Source organism: Acartia tonsa, chromosome 3, assembly GCF_053477335.1.
Source record: "Acartia tonsa isolate MP-2025a chromosome 3, ASM5347733v1, whole genome shotgun sequence".
NCBI lineage: Eukaryota > Metazoa > Arthropoda > Copepoda > Calanoida > Acartiidae > Acartia > Acartia tonsa.
Window position 1 is genome coordinate 37891354 of NC_137262.1, and position 27198 is coordinate 37918551.

The 27198-nt window shown below is 34.8% G+C and overlaps 4 protein-coding genes across 4 annotated transcripts; 2 read left to right on the plus strand and 2 right to left on the minus strand.

The window, feature by feature from the left end:
* Window positions 1-116: 116 nt before the first annotated feature.
* On the minus strand, window positions 117-18304 carry LOC145314060 (TBC1 domain family member 25). The gene is made up of 11 exons (XM_080153803.1): window positions 17488-18304; window positions 11228-11397; window positions 10388-10538; window positions 9838-9913; window positions 5966-6273; window positions 5411-5573; window positions 4867-4970; window positions 4259-4392; window positions 3775-3877; window positions 3394-3590; window positions 117-2638 (listed from the first exon to the last, which is right to left on the minus strand). The coding sequence occupies exons 1-11, from the start codon at window positions 18302-18304 to the stop codon at window positions 2489-2491; spliced, it is 2373 nt and encodes a 790-aa protein (XP_080009929.1). The 3' UTR covers window positions 117-2488.
* Window positions 18305-18478: 174 nt separating this feature from the next.
* LOC145314061 (RING finger protein 141-like) lies at window positions 18479-20687 on the minus strand. The gene is made up of 3 exons (XM_080153804.1): window positions 20464-20687; window positions 19556-19676; window positions 18479-19187 (listed from the first exon to the last, which is right to left on the minus strand). The coding sequence occupies exons 2-3, from the start codon at window positions 19666-19668 to the stop codon at window positions 18479-18481; spliced, it is 822 nt and encodes a 273-aa protein (XP_080009930.1). The 5' UTR covers window positions 19669-19676; window positions 20464-20687.
* Window positions 20688-20930: 243 nt separating this feature from the next.
* On the plus strand, window positions 20931-24506 carry LOC145314056 (uncharacterized). Its single transcript, XM_080153798.1, has 3 exons — window positions 20931-23525; window positions 23795-24111; window positions 24363-24506. The coding sequence occupies exons 1-3, from the start codon at window positions 22608-22610 to the stop codon at window positions 24415-24417; spliced, it is 1290 nt and encodes a 429-aa protein (XP_080009924.1). The 5' UTR covers window positions 20931-22607; the 3' UTR covers window positions 24418-24506.
* On the plus strand, window positions 24505-26378 carry LOC145314057 (uncharacterized). Its single transcript, XM_080153800.1, has 2 exons — window positions 24505-25243; window positions 26241-26378. The coding sequence occupies exons 1-2, from the start codon at window positions 24847-24849 to the stop codon at window positions 26324-26326; spliced, it is 483 nt and encodes a 160-aa protein (XP_080009926.1). The 5' UTR covers window positions 24505-24846; the 3' UTR covers window positions 26327-26378.
* The last annotated feature ends 820 nt before the right edge of the window (window positions 26379-27198 follow it).

Genomic DNA, 27198 nt, shown 5'->3' on the forward strand with positions numbered 1-27198 from the left:
ATAAAAAAGTACCCCAAAATACGTGATTATAAAACTTTGGGCACCAGTGAAATTTACAGTCCAATGTCCACTCCCTCCCTGCATTTACAAAAGTGAAATATGAATCAAAAACAAAATTAATGACAAAAATTTATTTTTAAGAAACATGTTATGAAGATTTAGGATTCTGTTCATCACTAATAATGTTATTATGACAAAAATATTAAAATAATGAATTTCAATGTTCAATTTATCTAAAATATTTGAAAATGCATCTTAATCATAGAATAGTATAAATATCTAGATATGATTTTAATTCCAGTAATAATTCGATACAAATAACATAATTTTTGTTTGTTTTAATATTATACATACAACATAACGTTAAATTTAAACACAATTCTAAATAACATTCACGCAAAAATAATAAGCAAAAATAATATATTATGATGATTCTTTTTTTAGATAGATATAGGTAGGTAGGTAAAATTTATATTTGATATATAGGTTTAAAATGAGGTTATAATATAGTAGGATTAATTTTATAATTTAGTTAAGTTGTTATTTAATTAAAATGTCTTTTTCATAAAAACTTTTGATTTTTATGGAATAATTGAGAAAGCAGCTTCTCTATAACTAATTTTGAATGAAATCATAAAATTCGCAACTTATTGAGAAAAAAGAATATGATTTCTGTGTCAGAATGATTTTGAATTGTATTTGATTTAAGTTGCAAATATACTATACTACTGTCTTTTTTATTATAATAATGATATTGCTACGCTCCTAAGGACTATAATTGTTATTGTTTGTAATAATATAAAATAAGATAAATATAATTTAACACCAGACTCGTATATATATATGACAAGACGGTTATATTCTTTGGTATAACTTTTTTTCCAGTTTGGCTTAGAAACCGATTAATATCCGCTGTATTATATCCAGAGTCAAGCTATGTTGAAAAATCATGGATAGCATCGTATTACAGACAATTTTCTACAAACATAAAAATGAAAAATCTGGTTTTAATCTTTCATTTTTATATCCGCGGAAAGCTGTCTATTATACGATGGGATAAATAACTATTATAGCTTATAAAAAAAGTAAATATTTAGTAAGGTATACGTTAAAATTAAATTAAATAAAACAACTTATTGCAAAATTATTTTTAATTAGAGTATGTATAAAATATTGTCCATCTTTCTAAAATCTTATTTAAAAAACACAATGAAACAAAAATCTTCCACCGAAAATTACATTTAATTCACCAATATTCTGAAAACTACTAATACAAAAATAAACAATAACCATATTTTTATTCGCTAATATTTTATGTGCAAAAGGATCAATGTGCTATCAAACATTTTAATTTTTATTCTAGGATGGCTTCGAAACTATTTAACCCCGGCTGGATTATAACCGGTTCTCAGCCATACTGAAAAATCATGTAAAGCATCGTATAACAGACAAATTTCCATGAAAATCAAAATAAAAAATAATAACATTAATACAAGTTTTGTTAGCCCAGGCCTTTGGCGACCTGGGAGCCTAGCAAAACTAACGATAATCTTATAATTTTAATTTTAATATCCGCGGAAAGCTGTCTATAATACGATGCAATAAAAAAAACTATTATAAAATTCGTTTGTTGTTGACTTTTCTTCACAGTAAAAAAGGCCAATTTACAATCTGCAAAACATTAAACAAAATAATCCCTTTTTTCATATCATTAATATGGCTATACAGAAAACAGTACTGGTATAACTAGTGGCTTCGCCATTGCCCTCAGGGGCAAACTCCTAGTTTATATTCACCCATATTTATATAGAGAATGTAATTTTATGCGTAGATAGCCCAAACCTGCTAAATTCCAACCTAAAGATTCAGTAAACCGTAGGCCTATTTTCAAGTTGTTTTAGAGATATTAATAAACATATACATGGAACCACATCCTACTTCATAGGTAAATGCAAGAGAATAAATACTTGACCATATGATATACTGTCCTGTAGTATTCAATTCAAAATTTCAATATAATAAATACGTCTAGGATAAGCATAATAAGTCTGATAATAAAATTATTTAATTCTTTTTTAAAACTGAAATGCTTTCTTTAAATAATTTAATAGGTAAACAATTTTGTATTTTTTGTACTTTAAATTATAACTTCTAGATTTTTGTATGATTTAAAACAAAATATGTTATGTTCACATAAAGGACAAATCTTATGAAATTGATGTATTGACTATTCAACAGAATAAAACAAAATTTTAAGCTGCTGTTTAGCTGCTGGAATTTAAATCAGCTGCTAAAGCAGTTTTGTTTATATTAGCCGCCAGTAAGGTTAAAGAATCATAATAGAAAACATAAAGAAGCAAACTTGAAATGTAAAACTGCATTTTCGTAGTGTCAGCTGGATGTCTGTTATCAGCTAGCAGCTGGGTGTCTGTTAGCGGCTAGCAGGTGGGTGTCTGCTTGCGGCTATCAGCTGGGTATGCATTAGCAGCTAACAGCTGGGTGTCTGTTGACCGCCAGGATGACCCGGGGAAGGGCTCCAGTCCTCGTTCAAGTATTCTGCAAACATGGAACGCGCCTGACGTAGCACACGGTCAACATTATGGCCTCGAACCTTCTTGTCAAAGAACATGGCAATATCCTGATAGAAAAAAAATTCTTTAATTGTCTTTGCTAAAAAATCACAATTTTCAATTTTAAGAACTAAGTATATTAATGACTAGGTAATTTATGATAATTTATTGACCAAGAATTAAGAATTTAGGCATTTTACACTGTGCTATATTATATTCTTATGGCTATGCCTAGACCCTAAATCATTAAAGTTTGATTATAAAGATAGAAGTAACAAAGCATCCATGAAAAGTATTATAGTATTATAGAAATAATCTAAACTAATACAAATTTGTAACTTAAATTCAGTTTTTCTAATATTTGTTCTTCAAATGTTTGAATTTTTCATCTGTTAACAAACGACAAATGGACAGTATGTATAGATTGGATGCACAGAGATAATAGGAATCTTCACTGAAAATTTCAGTTGATTATATAAAAAGCAAAAGAGAAAATCAAGTTACCCCTCATAGCGTTACGGACTTACTGACGGAGATACCGACAAAGTAAATTATAGAGTAACTTCGCTACTAATATAGACCATTGATCTAAAGGCATAAGACAATGGCCGATATATTGATGTACATTCCCAATGATGATAGACAAAACTACACCTTTTGTAGATTACAAATAGTGGTTGAAACGTTCGGACAAAATTCAGCAAAGTCCCCAAAGTTGTTAGGTAAGTTAACGAATTTTGAAAACGGTGTTATAAAAACTTTGAGACTAGCATAATAAACAGCCCATTGTCTCCCCCCTCCATGAATAAATGCTGTCACTTGCCTGATAATCCAGCTGGTTATCCATAATATAATTCCTATGCTGTAGCAGCGAGGCCAAGCAGAGAAACATCAAAAACGGATTTCCATGGCCGAATTTTGTGGGCGGCGGCAGGCGGTTGCAGTAGATGGTGAGCGCGGCAGTAGCCTGGCTGTAGCCAACAAAATCAAAGGGATCAGCGGCCGTTTCTTCTGCTGTACCTAAAAATAGAAAGCTTAAATTTAAGCGCAGCAACTTTAAGCCATTCAATAAATAATTGGAGGAGTATAGTTTATAGTTTATTTTCTTGTTTTTTGCTGCATTTTTTATCTGCAAATTGACCTTTTTAAGGTAAAAATAACATCTTATCCCCTACATCCCTGAGTTAAGTAGTTAAATCTTTACCTGTTACCCCATCCCCAACCCCCGCGGGGATAGGTTTAGCCTCTGTGCAGGGCGACACAGCCCCAACAACCCTTGAACAATCCACCGTTCCGGCTTCTGCTACCTAAAAACAACAAAAATACATACTTTTCAAAAGCTTGTCTATACATAGCTCTTAAGTGTCCATTTGCTATGAATGGTCATGGAATGATATTTTAGCTAAAAGAAAAACATTTTACGCATCTTTTTAGTGCACATCCTCTTTTTACCTTAACAAATGGACATAGAATAAAAGTGGAAATAATGACCGGGGAAAATTGTCGTCCATTCAGGATGCTAACATGGACTTCACTTATTGGTCAGTTCGTTTAACTAGTAAAAGGGGAAGGGATATGATGAGGGGGTGGATTGAGTGATCGTTATTTCCGCCAGCTACAAGTTTTACTTTATTAGATTACATGACATGGTAATCTGTTGTAAGATCCAAGTAATAAAAATCTACTACCTGAACCGCAGGCTCTGTGACACTAGTGGAGGGAACCGGTTTCTGGCCAGGAGAAGATTCAGTTTTGATAACAGTCTCGCCTCCAGGTTTGGTTGTAAGGCTGTAGAAATCTTTCAAATTGGTTACTCGTTTGCCTGTGAAATAATACGAATACGAATAAATAAGATGAATTTAATTTTTCTTTTAATGAGATTTAGTGAGTTTGGTCAAATTGTTGACTAAACTAAATAAAAACCTTTTTTTTTGGTTAAAAGAAGGTATGATTTGTTCAAAGTGTTTAAACAAAGTAATTCAAAATTTCTGCTATCCCCTTTGAGGGATTAGGGGGAAGGAGGTTGGGTTGATCGACCCTTAACTTTTGATTTTAGTTTTTTTAAAAGTATTTATTTTATAGAGGAGGTGGTGTATTTCTTTAATTTAATGATCGATTTCTCTTGGGAGTGTGGTGATACACTAGTCAAATATATTTACATATCTTCCTTGGTCCTTAAAGAAGCTTCACTGAAAGGAGAACCATATCATTTTAGCGGTTAGCGAGATCTTAAGATACAGAGAGAAAGACAAACATCCTATTACTTTAATATATAAGGATTATAATAATATCCTACCTGGGGGATCCTGCTCCCCTTCACCCCCATCCTCACTAGATTGTGATGTTATCTTTTTCTCAGGAACCTTTTTCTTGCCCCCTCCGATACTGAACTTTCTCTTACTGCAAAATTACAGGGTCAATGATTCAGAAAAACATCTTGCCAGCATGGCTTCGAATCCGATCAATATCCGCTGGATAAGAACCGGTTCTCAATCATATTAAAAAATCATGTATAGCATCGTATTACATACAATTTTCCATAAATAATAACATTAAATCATATGTAACCTTTACTAAACAAGAATGACAAAATCCATAAAAGCGAAACTATCTTATCAGAACAGACAAAAAAAATGGACAATAACAGAGTGTAAGAACTTAAGAAAGCAGAATATGTTTATTTGTTGCAAAATTGCGCTAATAAAGGATACTGTTTGTGGACAATAAATTCTGGTTTTAATCTTATATTTTTTTTTATTTTAAAAGCCGCGGAAAGCTGTCTACAATATTATTACAGTCCATTGTCATCTGGATATTTAACTTTCATAATCATTGTGTCCCTGTTGGCATCTTTCTTTGTTGCATCTCCAGTGTTATTAGAATCTATAACCTCTGTTTTCTCCTCGATGCTACTCTTATTGCTTCCAATGGAAAATCCGCGACGTTTTGTGAGTGCGCTCATGGTACTCGCGGATTTATTGATTCTGGATGCAACAGCTGACCCTAGTTTTAATTCAGGTTTAAGGAATAAGTAAGAGGATTGATACTTAAATTAAACTTTATCCCTTGATTCTTCTTTCCAAAAAGGACACGAAGAAATTACCATAATACCTAATATTTTCAATAGTGAACATAAAAAGAAAGAATAAACTTTTAACGAGTAGATTTTAAAATGTGTTTTAATATAATTTTCCAGTATCGCTTCGAAACTGATTAACATCCGCTGGATTATAACCGGCTCTGATCCATACTGAAAAATCATATATAGCATCGTATTACACATAATATTAAAATAAAAATCATAACTGGATTTAATCTTTTAATTTTTAATATCCGCGAAAAGCTTTCAATATTAGGATGCGATAAATATCTATTACTTATTCCAAAAGCCCTGCCTTTCACACTTTCACAATTATCCGAAGAAATTCTCCCCCTGTTACAGACTGACCGCTTGCGGACATCCGTATTATCCGACAGCTGCCGATCAACACTGAGCTTACGCAGTGCGGCTACTTTACCATAGGCCGTTTCACATGGTTTGCTCAGATCCGACGTGCTTGGGGACATTTTGGGGCTGAATCTTGTCTCCCAGAGGCAAAGGTTTGTGTCCGCTGTTGCTGGGGGTAGGGAGGACCACGTCACCTCCAGGGCCTTCAGGGCCATCTCAAAGGGGAATTCGCGCTTCATTTCAAGTAACAACCACCTACAGAAATAAAAATTTTTATTAATTTTTTAGAAGCAAAGTAACTCTATACTAATGACATATACTTATTTTTGATAAAGGTTTTTAACAATGATTTATTGCATATTCCCCCTTTCTATATTAAGACAACTGAATATCTGTTTTATAACTAAATTTTTACGTTTGTCCATGCATATTTTTGTTTGTCTTTTCTACTTATGGATGTTATCATCCCTGTTTTTTTATGACTGTGGGTGTCTGTTATTAATTTTGATCTCAAATACAACTAGAGCAATTGGCAGGTATAAAAAAAATTACCATAAGATCTATAGAAACAGAAATAACCTATACACCCTTTAAAAAATTCTTTGTCTAAGTGTAAATATCTAGACTTTTGCGACTATCGGTATATATCCATTGAGCTTTATAACTATAATAAGTTTATAGGACGCTAAATATGAATTTGTAGATTTCTAGGTTTATGCTAAGTTTCTTTGTTTTATGTGATCTAATAATAATTTTTTTCCTCAATATTAATATTTATGAAGAATGGAAAAGTTACTAACAACGATGAAAACATCCCTAAGTAAAAGCACAAAAAATATCATGGTATGAGTAAAAGTACAAAGTGAGATTTAGAGCAAATATTCAGTGACATAACAAAGAAAAGAAGAAAATAAACAAAACCTCCAAGAAAATCACGATATCCTTATTAAATAAGGTTCATGTATTTGAAAGCATGATCGACAGTCAGACGGACAAAACAATGTATAGGCTAGATGTGCATATATCATAGGAATCATCACTGAAAATTTCAGTTGTCTATCTTCAGAGAAAATCAAATTTACCACATAGCATTACAGACTGACTAACAGACACACAAAGTAAATGATAGAGTAGCTTCGCTACTAAAAATACATAAACACAACATTAGCAAACAATACAACTCAGATATAAAAACAAGGATGACAACATCCATAAAAGCGAAGCTCTGAAACGGTAGGATAAATGAACATTAACACTTGTAGAGTGTCAGAACTAAATAATTAGAACATAAGTGTATAAAAGTCGAAACAAAATTGTGAAAAAAACTGAATAAATACAGGATAATGTTTAAGGACATACTTATATTTTTAGGACTTATTATAGAGATGCTTCGCTTATAATATTGTAATTTGTTGTCTTAGGAATCAGTATTCAAAAAGTCAAATAAGTCGGATAATTATATCACAATTAAACTTGTTGTTAAAAAAGTTAAAAATCAACATGTTTTGAATGAACGTACGGACTTTCTGGTAACGATTATAGAGTTGCTACGCTTACTGAATCGTACCTAACAACTGCTGGAATCACAATGCAAAGTTTGAAATCGATAGGACAATTCTAACACGCCTAAATTAACGAAAAAAAGATATCCGTTCCAGACGGACGGACGTACAGACCTACCCTAATTATAGAAAAGCTTCGCTTTTACAAAGAAGAGAAAAACTAAACCTATTCCTTGGGGAATGAATATTGAATAAATAATGTTTCTGGCAATTCAATTAGAGAAACAGAGAAACGGATTTAGGAATAGGAATAATAGATATAAATATGCTTTAAAGATCTCAAAAACGACTCAATTAAACAAAGAAATATAATGAAGCTCTCCAATATATTTTACAAAAAGATATGCTTAATGTTTTTTTTCAGGGGGGATATACCCCTGAATGTAGTGAAGTAATCACTTATTCTTTAAGTGTTTCGCCCTAAAAATGTTTTTTTTTCTGGTTAAAAATCATTAATTAAGAATTCCCCTCATACATTATACCAGCTAAAAATGATTAAGTGCCCATTTATTTGAAAAAAATAAGAGCAATGTAATTAAACATTTTTTAAAATCTTTCTCACAATCTCTTAATTCCAAAAGTATAAAGCCATTACATATACAATATTTTCACTATATTATCAAGTGGAAAAATACAATATACTTTAGTTGTTGATACTTTACTAGCTGGTACGCCCCTAGAGGCCTTTAGGAAAGGGGAGGGGGGAAAGTCGATCCTACACTTCTGATTTTTTGTTTTGAAAAGGAAAACCTTTTTTTTTTGGGGGGGGGGGGAGAATATTTTTTTCCAATTGCACCTAGTCCTACAGACACACAGATAAACATCTTTATATAAGGATAAACGTTACTTCTTTCTTATAAATTACTGGATCTTAACATCTGTCCAACTATCTGTTAGGAAACTATTCTGGATATACAAGTCAACTTATATTCATAAGTAACGCAGCATCAAGCTAACATAATTTAAATTGATGTAGATCCCAACTGATGTTGCCAAAAACTACTCCTTCTGTGGTAGATAACAATTATTGACAATGAACCAACTTCGGGAACTAGTGTATCAAATAGTCCAATGTTCCCTCCCTCCCTAGATGTGTAGTAGCTTGTTAAATTATTTTTTAAAAATAACATTCTTATATGATGCATGTTCAAAAACGTTTTTTTGCTTTTTGTTTGCATAGCATCCAACTTTTAAGATTGATGTTTTTTTCATTTCCCTGTGATGTAAATATTTGGTATAAAAGAAAGATGAAACAAGAAACTTGTTTTCTTTAAAATGATGCGAAAATGCATTTATCAAAATATCAAGCATAGACATATCTTTACATAAATGTAACAGGATGTCTGTCTGTAGCTTATGATCTCGATAACCGCTAAAACAATATGGGTTTCCTTTATAGTTAAGCTGCTCATTGGTCCTGGAAAAGGTTTAAATTATTTTGAGGGGAGGATAATCGCCCATAGAAAAAAAAATAACGCCCCAAATCCCTATTTCTTTTTCTATCTATTTAAAACACTGAAATTGATAACATTTTTACATGTAAAATCCGATTCCAGAATCCAAAATCAATCATATATGTTAATAAACATGAGAGATACAGCCAATTAATCTTTAGATGAAACATATGGTAGGTAGCTATAATAATATAAAGTTATTTTATCAAAACTAAAAGTTTATTTTTGCTTTAATTTATTTGTAAGAATAATTGTCCTTATTTAAAAATTTGTAAGGCATATTTTTGCATCAGTGTTTAAAAACTGATCATACAAGGATAATAGTCTTTTTAGTATACATCCATTTTTCTTACCTACAATTCTTTAGATTTCTCAATATAAAGACGATTAAATCAATCTACAATTCTATTTTTTCTTCTTTAGGCTTAGTTTAGTAGAATATTTATCCTTATTTCCTTATAAATATAATGCATATTTTTGCATCAGTGTAAAAACTGATCATACTAGGATATTGTCTTTTTAGTCATTTTCCTTGCACTTCTATAGTTCTATTTCTACCCCAAAACATTATAGACATAATTTGACACATAAGAATCTAAGAATGATAAATTCATCGTCCATTGTGCTATCCTTGTTAGTTTATAGATATATCCATTTTCCTTTCTTTTAAAATATAAGGTCTAGTTAAATCTTACTATACATTTTTTCCCCTAATCTCTTAGCTTTCCCTTCAAATTAAGCAATCGCAAATGTTTTATTTGGGTTTAAGATTCCCCAACAATCAGCAAAATAAAAAACTTTACCTGTAGCAAAACAGAAGATCGTCAGCCATATGAAGTTTCAGATAAGTGTAGAATTCTGGGTCATAGTACATTAGGCCTTGACAAAATATTCTTACATAACCGCTATATGTGCAATGAATAAAAAGTTAAATGATGTTATATCAGGAATCTAAAGGAATAATAAGACAATGAAAGAAACATTGATATACAACCCCATTGATAAAAAACAAAATTATCTCTTCTGTAGATCTAAATTATTTGTTAGATAACGTGTTCATAAAACTTTAAATACCAATGTAATTTATATCCAATGTTCCTTCTCTCCCCGTCTTACAAAACAAAGAAAAAAAACAGACTTGTGTGGTTTGATATTCCTTCAATTTAGAACTAAGATCAAAGTAAAGAGAAAGTGGAAGCTTTCGTCCATAAACAGACAAAATTCATACACAATTAGGATCTTAAGATAAAAGTCTTGCAATTAAATGGTTAGTTGTCTGTAACAATATCATGTTTAGGCAAAAACCAATATTTTGCAGGCGAATTTAGTAATTTAGCGGATAGGCAATAAAACCTTCAGAAAGATGTTGAAACTTTGTGGTCATAGCGACGCCATCCAGCATAAAGTTTGGTTTCATTCTCTCCATGAGGGCAGTGAAACAGATGTAGGCGTGGGCCTCGTCCCCCATGGTCACCAGGATGGGGCTGGCCAGGTCGGACATACCCTGATTGATATATATGGATCGTGGAAAGAAAACGAAGTAGTGGGTTTCATCGTATTTTGAAAAGTAGCTTTAGGAAATAGGCCTTGCAGGGGCTAGAAATAGGAGAAAAGTTACTGTGAAAATACGACGAATCCCGCTTCTTCGTTTTCTTTCCATGATTTATATATTATATTTTATTAATGAAGGACAATTTTGGAGGCTTTCACACAGAGTACCCCGTTGGGCACTAATATTCCCCACCCCGCCCTTTTATTTTAAAAATGAATTGAGAATAAGGTGTAGGGGTTGCAGTTTTGCATTTGTTTGTTTTTAACTTTAAGTCAGGCTAAATTATATTTGGTACTTGAAAGCCCATACAGGATCAAGGCCCCCGTTTGTTTTAGACATATGTAAATAACTATCCCCTATTTTCAATTTACTTAAAAATAAGAGAAGAGGGTGATGTCAATCAGTGCTCAACCGGCGCTTTGTGTAAAAGCACCCAAGTATAACAACTATAGGTAGAACAGAAAAATAAAATAACTAGCTAATTTTATTTTATAGTATTCTAATAAACGTAGAAAATATGAAGTTGTAATAAATAAATATCAAATAAGACATACTCCCTCACCATTATGTAAGGACAAATGGACATAATTACAAATCGAGTAGCTTCGCTCCTGATTATAGTTAAAATAGAATCTTTCTACCTGACAATAGCTAACACTAGAATGATTCAGCGCATAGGTGGTCAGAATATTGAACAAGGACATCACATTCTGATTTCCCTCGCCGGCGAAATATGCATGCTGTCGGTCTGTCCTCAGCACGTCCTTTCTAACCATGTTGATCACTGTCTTCACGTCATCTGTTATACGTCCTGTATAGCAGGAATAAAGTAATAAGTAAAGGGTATTAAATTTGAGTTTATAATAAATGATAACTCATATCTGAGTAAAAGTAAGCATAAAAGTAAGCATTTGGCTCTTCAAATCAATCAAATCAAATTTTATTTAACCTCTAGATCCGACAACCACTGATCTTGGACAATTCTCCGCCATCAGGGCAAAAATAATATTAAATAGCAAGATATAAAATACATATATCAATTACATTATATAAAACATGATGGTTTATTATTTATTACCCATCTATTTATCATTATTCATATTTATTACATTTTTAATAATAATAAAGCAATTGCATAGAATTAAAATGATAAAGATTAGCGGATTTTGCCCTGTCAAAATAACCAGGTGCAGAAACGTAGCCCTAAGGCTGGAGCACGCCCCTGTTGGTGTTGGGGCGCTATTGCTGGCCAATTATTTCGACTTTTGATTTGATTATACACTGTTATCAATCAATATAATAATCCGCTGTTGTGCTTTATTGAAATCCCTACACCCCCAGCTTTCTCGGTCCGCCGCCGTCATCAGGTATCCCCCTACCGCCATGAAACGTCATCAGATGCATGCTAAAAAATAGGTTAATACAATTTAAAGGTCCTAAGACCAATAAACAAAAGTTATCAGTAGAAAGAACGATCACCGGCTTGAACGAGTCCCATTATGATATTATTATTTTTCGGTTAAATAGTTCCATTAACTAACCCCTCCAGAAAAATTTTCTTGAGGAGAACTATTAGGTGAAGTAAGTTTCATTTCAAGGAACTAAATTAAAACTGCATGAAAAAAACTTAATCGAGGAGAAAATCTTAATCGAGGAGAAAATTCTAATCGAGGAAAAAATCTTAATTGAGGAAAAAATCTTAATCGAGGAAAAAATCTTAATCTTAATCGAGGAGAAAACTTAATCGAGGAGAAAATCTTAATCGAGGAGTGAGATTTCACGAGGAAAACAAAAAACAAATAAATGGAATAAATTAAATAAAATGAAATGATTAGGCCATAAGACCAATAAGTACATCAAATATTAGTTAATTGTTTAATTGTGTATTAGACTACCTAAGAAACGTTAAGAATCTTAAAAATTGTGAAGGGAATTTAAGTACCTAGGTACCTAAAAAAACTAAAATTATTGCTTAATATTTTTAGGCAATCCAACCACAAGAATCTCGAAATCGACATTTGAGTGGATTAGTAACCATTGGCCGTAATTCCGTCCCGTCATGCCCCGCATCAAGTATCTTTCCTGGATGGATTCAATTAAAGAAAAAGGAAAAGAATGAATTTTCACTTTGAAACCAATCCCTCAGTGAGCATATGATTTGTTCTCTGAATGTAAAAATGTAAAAAAAATGAATTTTCGTGTAAAATACCGTCCTTCAGAGAGCATAAGATATCTTCCCAGAGTGAATTTGTTGGTAAAAAATGCAAAAGGTACAAAAAAAAGTGAATTTTCATATATAAGAGAATTATCCTTCCAAAAAAGATTCGCACAGTGGGCCAAACTGGACAGAACCACTTACCAATGTTTCCTCCTCCCATCCTCAATATACTAAGTATCCAATCTCGTTATTCCTGCAAAAAATAAATAGTTAATAAAGTCTTATACAGAGGCAACACAGTTAACATCAACGCCCAATCCCCTCCAAGCGCGTCAAAAAAATGGTGATAAAATAATAGGTTATAATAGGTTATAGCTTATCACAACAAAAGTTACTCAATTCTGTTCAACAAGTAGTTGAATATTCTTTTTTTAAATAATTTGAAATCTTGGATTGATTTGAGTTCTTCAGGTAGTGAATTAAAGATTAATGGGAATTGAATTAAAGGTAACTTAAAAATGTAATTTTTTGTTGTAATATCTACATTAAGCTCGTCCCTGTTACGGGTATTGTACTGGTGTAACTGATGCCTATACTGCCATGTTCCATCAAAAATGTCGGGCTGTTGCCCGTTCAAGTATTTGTGCATAAAAAGCATGATATGGTAATCCCTAAGCTCCTTGAAAGGTAAAATTCTAAGTTGTTTAAAAAGTGGACTGCTATTAGCAGTACTGGAGCTGTTGGTGATTATCCTTACACACTTTTTTTGGAGTCTTTTTATGATGTTACATTGGCTATCAGTTACACCAGTAAAAACAATGATGCTATACTCTATTATACTATGTATGTAACTAAAATACAACATCTTAAGATGTTGCATATCCAAAATATGTTTCATGACACGCAAGGAGAAAATTGCGCGCTGCAGTCTCTTATGCAGCTCCCCCCAATGATGATTAAATTTCAATTTTGGATCTAATCTAACACCTAAGTGCTTTGCCCACCTATCATTGTCATTCTCACTATCTTCGTCAACCCTATCTAACTTTATGATTTTATCTGCCACATCCTCATTATGATTGTTTGTGTTTATAAACACAGGAAATTCACTAATCAAGTTCAATTCGTTGTCTGAAATATTTTGCCTTGGGGTTTTAAATAAAATAATTTTTGTTTTTAGGGAGTTTATTATCAACCTGTTAGCTGCATACCAGTCATTAGCTTGGGGAAGAACTTCATTTATTTTATTGATTAAATTTGTAAAAGTATTGCTTTGCAAGAAAAGTAACGTGTCGTCACAGAAGAGATTAAATATGGCCTCGCGGCAGCTGCACTCGAGGTCGTTGATGAACACTAGGAACATCAACACCCCGAGGCAGCTGCCCTGCAAGATGCCAATGAGAATCTCAACCAAGCTGGAGGAGTACACCCCTCCAAAGTATACTTTCTGCTTACGACCACTAAAATAACTACGGAACCAGCTCAAAATATTGCCTCTGATTCCATAATGTTCAAGCTTAGCCAATAAAATATCACGATCCACTAAGTCGAAGGCCTTCTTGATATCAAGTAATACAATGCTGCATACTTGATTATCAATGAAGGCCCTCGCTACAAGATTCATTAAGTTTAAAATATTGTGACCAGTATTAAACCCTCTGCGGAAGCCAAACTGACGACTACTAAAAAAGTTTTTTTCATCAAGAAAATCATAGATGGAACTGTAAATATACCGTTCCAACGGTTTAGAAAACGACGCTATCATGGAGACGCCACGATAGGCTTCAACCAATGAGATAGGTCCACTTTTGTAAACAAGGACGACCTTGCTGATCTTCATGAGATCAGGAAAGACGCCGCTGCTGATGCTTAAGTTGTAGATGTGCCGCAGCGGGGCCGTAATTGGCCCCGCCGTTCTGCAGAGTAATTTCATGCTAATGTCATAGTAATCTTGGCTCCCCTTAGGCTTAATACTGGTGATCAATTCAAAAGTTTTTTGCAGTGATAGTGGACCGATAAAAATGTTATCTTCTATGCGGGGGGGGAGGAATTCACGAAAATTTTTATTAGTTGTAGGTATACTAGGGGTCAAATTAACACCAAGGTTCCCAAAAAAAGTATTAAACTGATTAGCAATTTCTTGTTTGTCAGTAATACGAGTGTCATTGATTTCAAGGTATTCCATTTCCTTAGTGTGTTTTTTAACCCCTAGAACCTCTCTAAAAATTCCCCAAAGTTTGCGCCCATCCTTCCCAGCAGCCTTAATTTGATTCTGATAATAAATTTTCTTTGCACGCCTTATCATTCTAAAATATTCATTGCGATATGCATTGTACCTGCTCTTGTTAAAATCAGAAGGATCGTTTACTTTAATTCTGTATAAAGTGTTTTTGAAAGACTTACATCTTAAATGATGTGAATTAATAAAGGGTTCTTGTGGAACCTTGTTTTTATTGTTTCTAACAACAACTTTAGGACAATGCATATCATACAATGAAATAAACTTACTTAAAAAGGTTTCAAAGGCTAAATCAACATTGTCTAAGTTGGTGACTACCGACCAATCAGTGTCATTTAAGGCATTGCAAAGACTTTCATAATTTTCATCAGAAAGTGAACGTTTGGTAAAATTTTGATCTTTTTTTGGTTTCTTAAAATTATCTTCAAAGAAGACTGCTACATTAAGGAAATGATCTGAGTAGTCAGTAGGCACCACCATAGACAATGCCAAATTTTGTATAAAATTCTTGCAACAGATAAGATCTAATAAACTATGACTAAAATTATGAATGCGAGTTGAACGTAGAATTACATTCACGTACCCATAAATAATCAAATTATCCATAAACTGTGAAGCTGAACTACCCGACACTACTGACTGATAAAGGTTGATATTTAGATCGCCTAATAAGAAGACGGGGCAAGTAAGACCATCAAGCTTATCAAATAAATCTAGTAATTTATCGAAGAATAATTGAATTGAATCTTCACCAGGGGTTCTGTAAAGACTAACGACAACCCCTTTAAAATTTTTGTAGCTAATTTTTAAAATAAGACTCTCAAAAATGGATTGCACAAAAAAATCCTGAAATAATTCTTCAACTTTAAATTTAGATTGAATATAACAAGCAACACCCCCCCCTTTGCCTATCGGCCTAGGCTTAGAGTACAGCTCGTAACCCTGTAATTGTACTAAATTTAAATTGCTATTGGGCTGTAACCAGCTCTCCTGGATACTTAGTATAGCAGGTTCAATGCCATTATTTTTATAATTGCTTATTGATGTACTTAATTCGACAAAACAGGAGTTCAAGGATCTACAATTTAGATTAAAAATAGTGAAGGTGGGTCTATTAAGTTCATTAATCTTATTTATAACTTGTTCTTCATTAGCATAAAACGATTGAATGTTAAGTTCTTCTGCAAATTCCGAAAAAAGATCGCCGTAAATATGAGACGTAATATCATAATTAGGATTTTCATTCAACCTGGTAATAGAACTATCTACCTGACAAACCATTTTTAGAGGTCATACATCCAACAAACGTTCCACAACCGATAGGGTTCTCCCTCCAACATTGACTTTCCGAGCGTCCCGTGTGCCAGAATTCCACTAAAACACAACTGTATGAATACATGTACATATAAATAACGTTAGTATCTTACCCAAAAGGACCTGAGTAATTTACCTACGTAATAAGGTATTATAACATATAAATAAAATAATCTGTTAGGGCTATACTTATTTGTAATATTTTATATCAAATATTTAGGAAACTTATTAGCCATGTGTAGTTGTATAATACATTATACACATTTTACACAACATAAAGAATCAGTAATCTTAATCTTAATTTTCACAATGAGGGTTAGTAGAAGGTGTTAGTAATGGTTATCAAAAAGTTGGAAATGATGGAAATAACGTCTGCTAACTAACTTAGTGCATAAATGTTCTCAAAACATAAGGTGAAAAAAAGAAGAATTTCTGATTAGGACTATCATAATCACAATATAGTGATTTAATAATTATTATAAGACAAGACAAAACTATACTGTCCTTCATATGGTAGGTGCTGAAGGTCCTGAAGTGACGGCTGCTGTTGCTGCTACTGCTGCTACTGTCGCCGCTGCTGCGGCCGCGGTCGTGGCTCTGGTACTCGCTGAGGGGGTGGAGGCTGGAAGTGTAGGGGCTGGTCCTGCGTTGGCACCAGCTGCCGCACCGCCGAGTGGCGGGAAAACTCCTACTCCAGCTGCTTCTGCATCCTCAGCACGTGTAGCCAGTCCAGGGTCAGCACCACCATCCTCTGCAGGTTCATTAAAAAAAAAATTACAACAACCACAAGTAGCGAAGCATTTGAATGTAAATATATGAACAGCAAAGAAAATGATAGAAAATAAAATGCATAACAGACATATGGACATAGTAAGTAATGATGCTCTGTGGTCAAAGGATTCTTTACACTAAATTTGATAAGTTTACCTTTCATAAAAGCAAGAAAGCATTACCTATAGACCGACAGACAGTATAATTTATATTGTAGAATTGCTTTCAACTTTAACACTCTTCAGTTAAACATTACTTTCTATGCAAATTTAAAAATATTTCATCAAGAATTTATACTGTACTTATATTTATACTTACTGTAGTTATTAAAGGATAATTCACTACGAAGAAATGAGAGCTTTTTAAACTCAACCTTTATGATTTTTATTTTAGTCTTTTACCTATTATTTTATGCCTGCCTTGTAAAACTAAATCCATCCAGTCTGACTTGAGCTGTAAATATGTAGCTGATGAATCCTGCAGGTACTTTACCCGCTCCCTGCCAGTTAACCCTGCCGGGTAAATATTCAACAAATGCTTCCAGGCAACCTTTCTTATGCCCGGCTCCAGTCCACCCTTGTACACAGAAAGCCTGAATTCTCTTGGAGACACTAACTGCCCGACTTTGTTTAAAAATCGTCTAAAATCTTCATCCGATACAGGTTTGTTACTTAAATCCTCAAATCTATCCTTGATATCCATGTTCAAAGCTGTTTTCATTTTTGACGCCAGGCCTGGGATATTTTCATACTGGCGCTTAAGGAACCCTGATGCTTGTGTGCTAGATTTCGATAATAGGCCTTGAATTCCTGTCACCCCAACAGATTTAGCATTCACAGCAGCTTCATGGACAGGTTTAAGTTCTTTTGCCAGCAAGTGACCGGTTTCAAGAACGCCGCTGACCAAACTTTTAGCATCAGCCGGGTCTAGCCCACATTCCAGCATCCATACCTGCAGCTCTAGCCCTAGGTCGGCGGAACCTAATATGGCAGTATCCAAGTCCCAGTCCGACAGCAAAGGACTCCAAACGTCCTTGCCATTTCTGTCTCTGTGGAGGTACTTTATACTTATATCTGTAGAGGGCAACTCAAAGGCGCGACAGAGGATATTTTGTAGCACTTCAAATGAAGTTATGTTTGGATCTACACTAAATCTACGAACTTCCTCGACAGTGCCGTCCATTCGGACGGCTTTGATTCGAATAGCTTCTTTTTCATATTCAAAAAGGTTTGCCATTTTTTTAACACAAAAGCTCTACACAAACTAAAGCTCTATCTATTCATGATATTATAAAGTCTTTTTTAATACTTTGGTAAAATTATAAATCACAGACACGCTTAACTGACTTAGTTTTAGTATAAAATAGATAATTAATAATAAAGCACAATTTTGTGGGTAACACAACTACGATCATTCTTGGGCAATCTCCATCAGAGATTTTTGAATCTCCGTGGCAATATCCAGCATGTCGGGGCTTTCCGACACAACCCAGCCGTCCGCCGTGCTGTCCAGAGATTCTCTGCACACGGGACACGTCTTGTGGTTCACATTCCACTGTTGGATACAGCGGGTGCAGTACGAGTGGGCACAGGGCAGGATGGTATCAGGTTTACGCTCCAGGCAGACACAGCACTCCTCCAGGGATATTCCTTCGTGCAGGGCCTCGTCAAGGATCATAGAATGCGAGAACGGCTTGTGGCGCAGCTTCACCTCAGCCCCAGAGGTTGTAGGCACGGATCCCTCCTCTGTCTCCTCACAGGATGAAGTTTTGATTTTAGATTCTGTTTTACCGAGGTCGCCCTGTTCAGAAAGCAATATTGAGGCCTGGGCTTGGATAGATTTGTGTACCGAAAGAAATTCTTTTAGATTTAGTAATCTGAGAGAATCTGCAGCTTTTGTTTCAGCGTCAACTTTGCAGCAGGCCACTCTAACCGTTCCCTTCCAGAATGAGGTGCTATCTGTCCCCTTTTTCACAGCAAACACCAACACTTTGCCATTGTCATCCAGAAAGTGTTGGGAAATTTCGTTCAGTTGTGTTACATTTTCTAGAAATTCTTCATAGGATAGGTTGGCTATTTCTTTGTAAGATCTGGTTTGGCGAGCCAATTCACCATGGATTCTAAAAATAAGGTTATATTTAAAGATTCTACTGAACCATCAAAATAGTATGATTAAACATTAGCTAGAAAGCATAGTCTCAAAAGAGGCAATTCTTATTGTGTATCTTTCAAATTTTCGGCAATTGAAATTTAACCATCTTTTAAAAATACCATGCTATTTCATTTGCTGAAAAGAAATTTATTGTGTATAACTAAATGTAGAAAACAAATACATTTTTCTCTATGATGATTATTTTTGAGTGAAAAAATTATGTTAAAACTGTTTTTAATACGGCTTTGAATACCTAAAGAATCTGCACATTTGAATATAAATAAAACATTGCCACCCCCCCCCCCCCAAAAAAAAATAGGGGGTTAAATTGTCTACCTGTCAACAGAATAAGAGATGGCAGATGAGACGCTGTTACCAAGTCTGCCCACAGTGGCTGCGGTTGGGGGCTCAACACCCTCGACTTTACACGACGATTGGGTTCCACCCATAATTATACCTACAATTTACAAACAAAATTAAATGAGTTAGTTAAAATAAATAAAACAGAATCCCTAATGTAGCCAGTGAGCAAGGAAAATGAAAAGCAGACTTAAATCTAAAAATTAAATCACCAATATTCATCCCAAGACCTATGTGAAGCTTCCATAGAATGGAGAAATCAATCGGTTCAGTTGTTATAGAAATCTTAACTACAGACAAAAATCCTAAATCCAAGTTACAAAATAAGCAGCGAAGCTATAGGTGATAAAAATTAATGATATAATTTCCAATTTCAAGAAAATCAATTACTAAACTATGTTATTTCAAATAACTTAGCCAATAACATTAACAAAGAAAAAATACAAAGTGATTGAAAATTTTTAATTAATATAAAATTAACAAACTAAAACAAAAAATCATGTCTTATCTTTTTAAATAAACATAAAAAATTTATTTGAGATAAAAATTATATAACGTTCAAACATGGAATATTAAAATAGAAAAAAAAACAAGGCTTAATGATAATTTGTTTAAAACATACCTTTTGTACAAAATATATGTAAGAAAAAGAACTTAATATTCTGTGTTTTTGGACCTGGCTTTATGCAGACTGATGTATAATTTGGCATCAATCCAAAAAATAGAAACTTACAAATAATATTTTGGAAATAGAGGGATAAAGCAAATTCTTTAAAGACTTAATTTTATATTTCTAAATCTTTACAGATTGTCAAACGTTGTAACTATATAAAAAAGGCTTTAAAATTAAGGCAAACTTGTTTTTATTTATGTAAATTACAAACCTGCATTTTTGAGTCATATCTTGAACAATAACACCGCATATTTTATACGACATCCAACATGTCCCGTCCTCTCTAAAAGTTGACTAAAAAGCTGACGCACACTCCGACACGCTCTAAAAAGGGCTCTGCTTTTTGTTCTTTCTTTCTCTGAGAGCTCACCCCTCCTTATGTTTTGTTTGTTTCCAAGTGCAATGTTTTTGCGTCTGCAATAATATCGATTTTTCTGTTTACGTATTACAAAGTCGCAAAAACTTTATTGTCATTTGTCCCCAATATTTTTAGGACTTAAAATAGTAATGATACCCAATTACTAACATAACATTTTCTCAAAATATTTTTCAAAAAACTTTTTAATGGTTCTATAGTAATAGTAAGCTTTTTAATGTCATTGGGGCTTTTTTAAATTAGGGGGGAAAAGTGCAGAAAAAATTTAAATTGATTTTACTTTGTTTTCACTGTTTGGTATTTGTTGTGCAATATGGTGGAATTTCAAAAAATACATTAAACGTGTCTCTAGGAGCATTTTGGCAAGCGGCCCAGGTCGTTCGGAATAAAACGTGGAAAGACAAGGATAAAAAGTTAATATGAGAAGTCTAAAGTAACACAGTTTGAGAGATCTTAAGCGAATTATGTGAAAAAATTCGCTCGTAGTATTGAATAAAAAGTAAAAGGGCTGATATAGAAAGCCTGGAGAGTTAGCAGACAGAAAAAATTAAATTAACCTTAGTTGTCAGCTACGGCCGTTAGATGGCGGTAGAGAGACGTAGTATAGAGGGAGTACCTCTTGCGGCGTATTCGTGCATTATAAATGATATACAGGCTATATGAAGCGGCAGGGGCCGACAATGATGTATAGGCACGTTTATATACTCTTAACTGAGTGGTAGTAGAGGAGGACTCTACGTATGGCGGTACAGGCCAGATAAGTTTCTCAATTGCGGTAGGCAGATTGTGAGACGGAACGGTACAAGTTTAGATTAAAACCACGAGGGGTGGTTGTTGTCAAGCTGAGCGCGAAAGCAAGTAGTCATACACACACACACGCACACACACACTTACACTCGGACTACAGGGGCCGAGAGAAAGCTCGCTGTTTTACTTCATTCTTTATCTGACCATTGAACGAACAACATCTAAATACAAAAGTGAAAGAATAAAGAATAAAGGATAGTTGAAACATAGATTTATGCTACAAAGTCGCTTGTGATATTAATCGTTTAAGTTTTTTCTAAAAATTTATTTTTCCCTCCCTCCCACTCCCTTAAATTTTTTCAGCAGTATGTTTTAATTTTATAGCATTTTCTTTATATATTTTTTCCTTTTCATAATTCGTCGGTTTTTTATGCACGTGGTTTTTGATAGGGCAATAATAGATAGTTTTATGATTCAAATTTCAAATTTTATGTTATAAGACTTAACCTAAAAATTTTTATAGGGGTTATTTTTAATGTCGATTCGATTTAATTCCTTTAAATAATAGTTTTTCATTCATAATGCGTTGTTTATTTTCATATGAGTTCATTCTAGATTTTTGACTTATATTATATAAAATTTTTCAGATTTTTTATCATAAGCCTTTGTTTCTATCTCGTACGGCGCATATTCACACATAAGATGGCCGACGGTGAGGATGAGATGCAGCTGCCACATTTGGGTGACATAGCCCAAGAATTGCCGGCATTTGAGGATGAAAACGGTTTCGAACCTGTATCCCCAGGTATTATTTTAATTAACAGATTATTGGCTATTAAGTATAGAGTTTTTCTTGTAATCACGTATCTTGATATAGACCTATGGTTATATACGTTACATCAATGCTTGTTTTAAAAAAAAAAAAAATTTTTCATTCGACTCGTGCATACACTTGTTTAAGGCACAGTAATATATAAATTTACGTTAGCTGAATTGCAAATCTGTCGACTACATTCATGGTATTCTCATTTTGGACATGTTTTGTTTAGTTTTAACTATTCAAAATAGCATTTGCAATGTATAAATGAAAATCGATAATGGAAATAGCTTTTTAATTTTTAGCAGCGGACGTAGATGATGATCCTGCCGTTGATAGTGACGAAAGTGTCCATGATCAAGAGGATCAGATTGACGCCGCTCAGGCGCAGTTCCATGAATCACAACCAGCTCCTATGATGGATGAAATTGCGGAGGCGGATCGAATGAATGATGGAAACGGAAGAGATCCAGCGGAATTGTTGGCCATGCTAGGTGATGATGCACCAATGGGAGCCAGACCGTTTCGTGCTTCCACACCTCTCATTCCAGCACCTCAATCGTACATTCAACAAGAAAGGGCCAGATATGGTCAACATGATCATGTTAATAGAGTAGCACAGCATCACCCTCAGCATCTACCACAGTGTCGGCCTGGCCCAGTTCATTATCCATCTCAGAATCAGGCAATGAATTTTAGTAATGTTAACATAAATGCGGCACCATATATGGCAGGAGGCGCGGCAGCTAGGCCACAACCGCAGCAAAACGGCGAACGCATACGCCATAGGTCGGAGGAACTACCCAGAGTGCCGACAAAATCAGCTCAGTCTGTCATGCCTCCACGCGGTACATGTCATGACCGAGGATCAGCGGCTGACAGGCCCTTGTCTGTCGATAATTCGGGTCAGGTACCAAACAGTGCTCTTATCGACGTGATTCGCATGCTAGTCAGCGACAGAAATCAGAAAAACCAGCAGAGCACCAGTACTTCCCAACCATCGACCAGCAATGGTGTTGGCGGTGTTCAGCAACAGCAAGTTCAACAGCAGCAGAGGGCTGGCATGCAAGCGCCTCAAGCAGCCAATTTTCAACAGGCTACGCCGTTTCCCCAAGGTTGGCAGATGGTCGCGTTACCGAGCAGAAGACTTGTCGCAGGCGTGCCTACAAAAACGAAGCCGCCCGGTTTCTGCCTAGTACATTATGCTGTTACGCAACAAACCAGACTGGGAAAAATAACTGAGGTCAATGCGCAGAATTGCCGTGACTCCAGTTATTTGAGGTTGATGCAGAAGACTGGCCTCGATCTATTGTCTGTTCAGAATTATATCGAGGTAACATTATTACAACTATTCGACAAAGAGTATCGTTCACAGTTCTAGTCTTCTCTCCTTTTTTACAGTTTTTTCGAATAATTTTTTGATTTCACAAGTTATATACAGTGGGACTTGTGGTTATCTTTAATACTATAGATCTTAATAAGCACTAGAGCGGTTTATCTAAACAATGTAATATTTGAGGTTGTTGTGGTATACCACCATATTTGATTTAAGTACCGTTTAAGTGTTATAAGAATTTGTTACGATTTTAAACTATAATTTAGGATGCAGTTCGCGAGCTTTACAATTTGTATTTGCCCCCTGAGGCCCACGCCACCGTCCATCGCAGTATGGAGTTCTCGCTTATGGCCATCGAGCTGCTCAAGTTCATGAGTCTCTACATGAGCTTGACGTTTACAAACAGCCCCTCGGTGGTTGTCAAGTTTGCCTGCAACGATAATCGTGAAGTTCTGCAGGGTGAGAGGCTCACCAGATTAAATACTTTGCGCAAGGAGCATGAAGAAAGTGAGAAGCGCAGACGGGACAGAGAGCGAGAGGCCAGGCCATCTGCGAAACGTTTCACTGGCACGTGCCACAATTGGTAAGCGTTTAAATTTTTTAACATATCTTTTTTGCTGCCAGTTTGAATGTGTTGTAATGATAATTGGATCTCGAATTTGCGCGGGCAATCAATGGATATGCCAATAGATAATCAAAGAAGTTTTTCTTTTCGAAAAATACATAGTTTAGTTTTTTAAAAAAATATATATATATTCGCAATTTAACTTACTATTTAGCACAGAGTTTTTTAGTTGTTAAACTCAGCCGGTTTAATGATGATTATATTTTCAGCCAGAAACAAGGCCATAGAGCCTCCCAGTGCACAGCTCCTAAGAAGAAGGATTGAAGCGAGGCTTCGAGTTCCCCGGCCATAGCGATACTTCCATCTACCAAAGCCGAGGAACTCCTCATTGACGATGTTATCGCTCCACTCGATAACGATAATTTATCTGACACAAAAACTATTGACTTTAACTCCAACGGTAACATTGAAATCGACGACAATACTTCTGTTAAAATTGTTACCAGTGACTTAGTCGTAAGTTCTTTAAGTGACATATCTGACCAAGAATTTGCGGCTTTTATTGACAAAGAAATTGACCGGTTGCAAGACCTGGGTTTCGGTCCAGTTGCAGGAGGGATCCATGATCCAAAGGCCCAGTTATTTTATAAACAGATTTTAAACGCCAGTGATTCCGTTTTAGAATTATTAAGAGACGGTTATAAACCGGACATAGTTACTCCTCTTCCTGAGGCGACAGACCTTAGGAACAACATGAGCGCGTTGCAAAACATTCAATTCGTTCAGGCAAAGACAGACAAATGGGTTAAGGAGAACATTGTTAGGAAAGTCGATTATAAACCATATTTTGTCAACCCTTTGACGGTGGCGTCAAAGTTGGATAGTGAGGGTAACGTGAAATTACGTCAGTGTTTAGATTTGTCACGTACACTGAACGACTGTTTAAGACAAGTTTCTATGAAAATGGAGGATATTTCCATGGTTCTTCCCAGAGTCACGCCCGGCTGCTGGATGTCCGTGTTGGACATCTCAGCGATGTATTGCCATTTGGCATTACATCCAGAGTTCCGTGGTTTATTCGGCTTCGCGGTTGTCAACGCCTCTGGCACGCGGGAGTTCTATGAGTTTTTAACACTGCCATTCGGCACAGGTTAGTTTTTGTTTTATTTCCTAATTCAATCAATGGCATTATTTCGATGCGCAAGCGTTAAAACGCCTAAGGATAGCGATGCCTATTGTCTTAATGAGTACAATATGAACTGTATTTGACAACCTTATGCATACCAAAAACCAAAAAACGAGTGTATAGTTTTTTTTTTTTTTTTTTTTTTTTTTTTTTTTTTTTTTTTTTTACGTTTTGGTAGTGTTTTTCTTAAGAAATGATCGAGCGTCGAATTTAAATTGTACATATTTTTTAAAAATTGATCCATAAGAATGCAATATTTTTTGTCAGGACCAGCCACATACATAATGAATTCTCTGATAGTCCCCATACGAAGATTCTGCCACGCTCGAGGCATAGACTTGTCAACATTTGTTGATGACTCGTTCAATTCAGCCTTGTCTAAAATTAAAGGATTGGCTAGCCTTAAGTTCATAAAATTTGTGTTCGAAAGCACAGGCTGGACATTAAACCTATCAAAATGTGTCGGGCCTACTACTTCTTTGTGTTACCTGGGCTTTAATTTAGACTCAATTTCTATGAGAATCAGTGCTCCCCTAATGAAGATAATAATTCTCACAAATGACATTAACGCTGCCATTTCAAAGGCTGACAAGGTTGGCGTAATATACGCCAAAGAATTAGCGCATATCCTTGGCGTATGTTGTCACCTTCTCCATTCTCATGGGAGTATAATGAGAGTGGTGACTAGAGCATGCCAGCAGACACTCGGATTGACTGTTCAGGAGCATGGATGGTCCGGGTCTTTAGCTATAAACGATAGAATGTTACAAGAATTCGAAATGTTGAAGGTTTATCTAATAAGGTGTGTACATTCGAGTTTTTAGTTTTCGAAACATTTTTAAGATTTTTATGTCTTATTTTTCCCCTGGCATTTTACGAATGTTTTGTTTAATTTCGGTTGCATTTTGACGTTTAGTTAAATATGAATATACACTTAAATATTCTTTGTTTTTTATTTCAGTTTCAACGGACAACCTGTCAACAAGTGTAATGTTGTCATCAACATTATCCAACCTGCGAAGCAGGCAGTTTTGCTGGAAGCTGTAGATCCTTTAGACATCACACAGATAGAGTCCATCATGGTCTCTGATTCAAGCGAATCCAGAGCTTATGTATTTGAAGCGGAGCAACTTCGTTTCATTAAAGAGTTTCCATTTGAATACGACGAAATGCAGCAGTCTAGCACGCTGCGAGAGTTGTTGGCAGTTGTGAAAATGTTTGAACAGGAGTCCTTTCTCCAGCAAAATAGACACAAAACAGTGGTTTGGTGTACGGACAATCGCGGTTTAGTTAGTATTTTGAACCGTGGCTCTAGAGTGGAAATTCTGCAGCGCCATGTGATAAATATAAAGTTAGTCCAGCTACAATTTAACATTATTCTTCTGCCAGTATGGCAAAGGAGAAGCACGCTGTTGCTAAAAATCGCTGACGAGGGATCCAAAGTAAGTAACACCGACGAGTGGTCGGTAGCCCTCGAGGATTATAATCTAATATGTGAAAAATTTGTAGTTATGCCGGAAATCGATCTCATGGCCAGCGCGGCCAATACAAAATGTTCGGCGTTTTATTCAAAGTTGCCGGATAAAACGGCATTAGGCACTGACTTTTTTATACAAGAATTGGATAATAAGCGTGTCATGTACTTATGTCCTCCAGTTAAAGTTATAGTTCCAGCATTACATAAGATTTTGAGTATACCGTCCGCCACTATCGTTTTTGTTATTCCCTTTTGGCAGTCTGCTTGTTTTTGGTCGCAGTTTATTGAAGCTGGAAAATTTAAGTCTTTCATAAAAAGAATTTTTGTGTTTAAGACCTTTTTTACATCAGAAGCAGCAGATTGTATGTTTAAAGGGAATTGTAATTTTTCTATGATAGCTTTATTAATTAAGACCTGAGTTGTGTATTTTCAGCTAATAGAA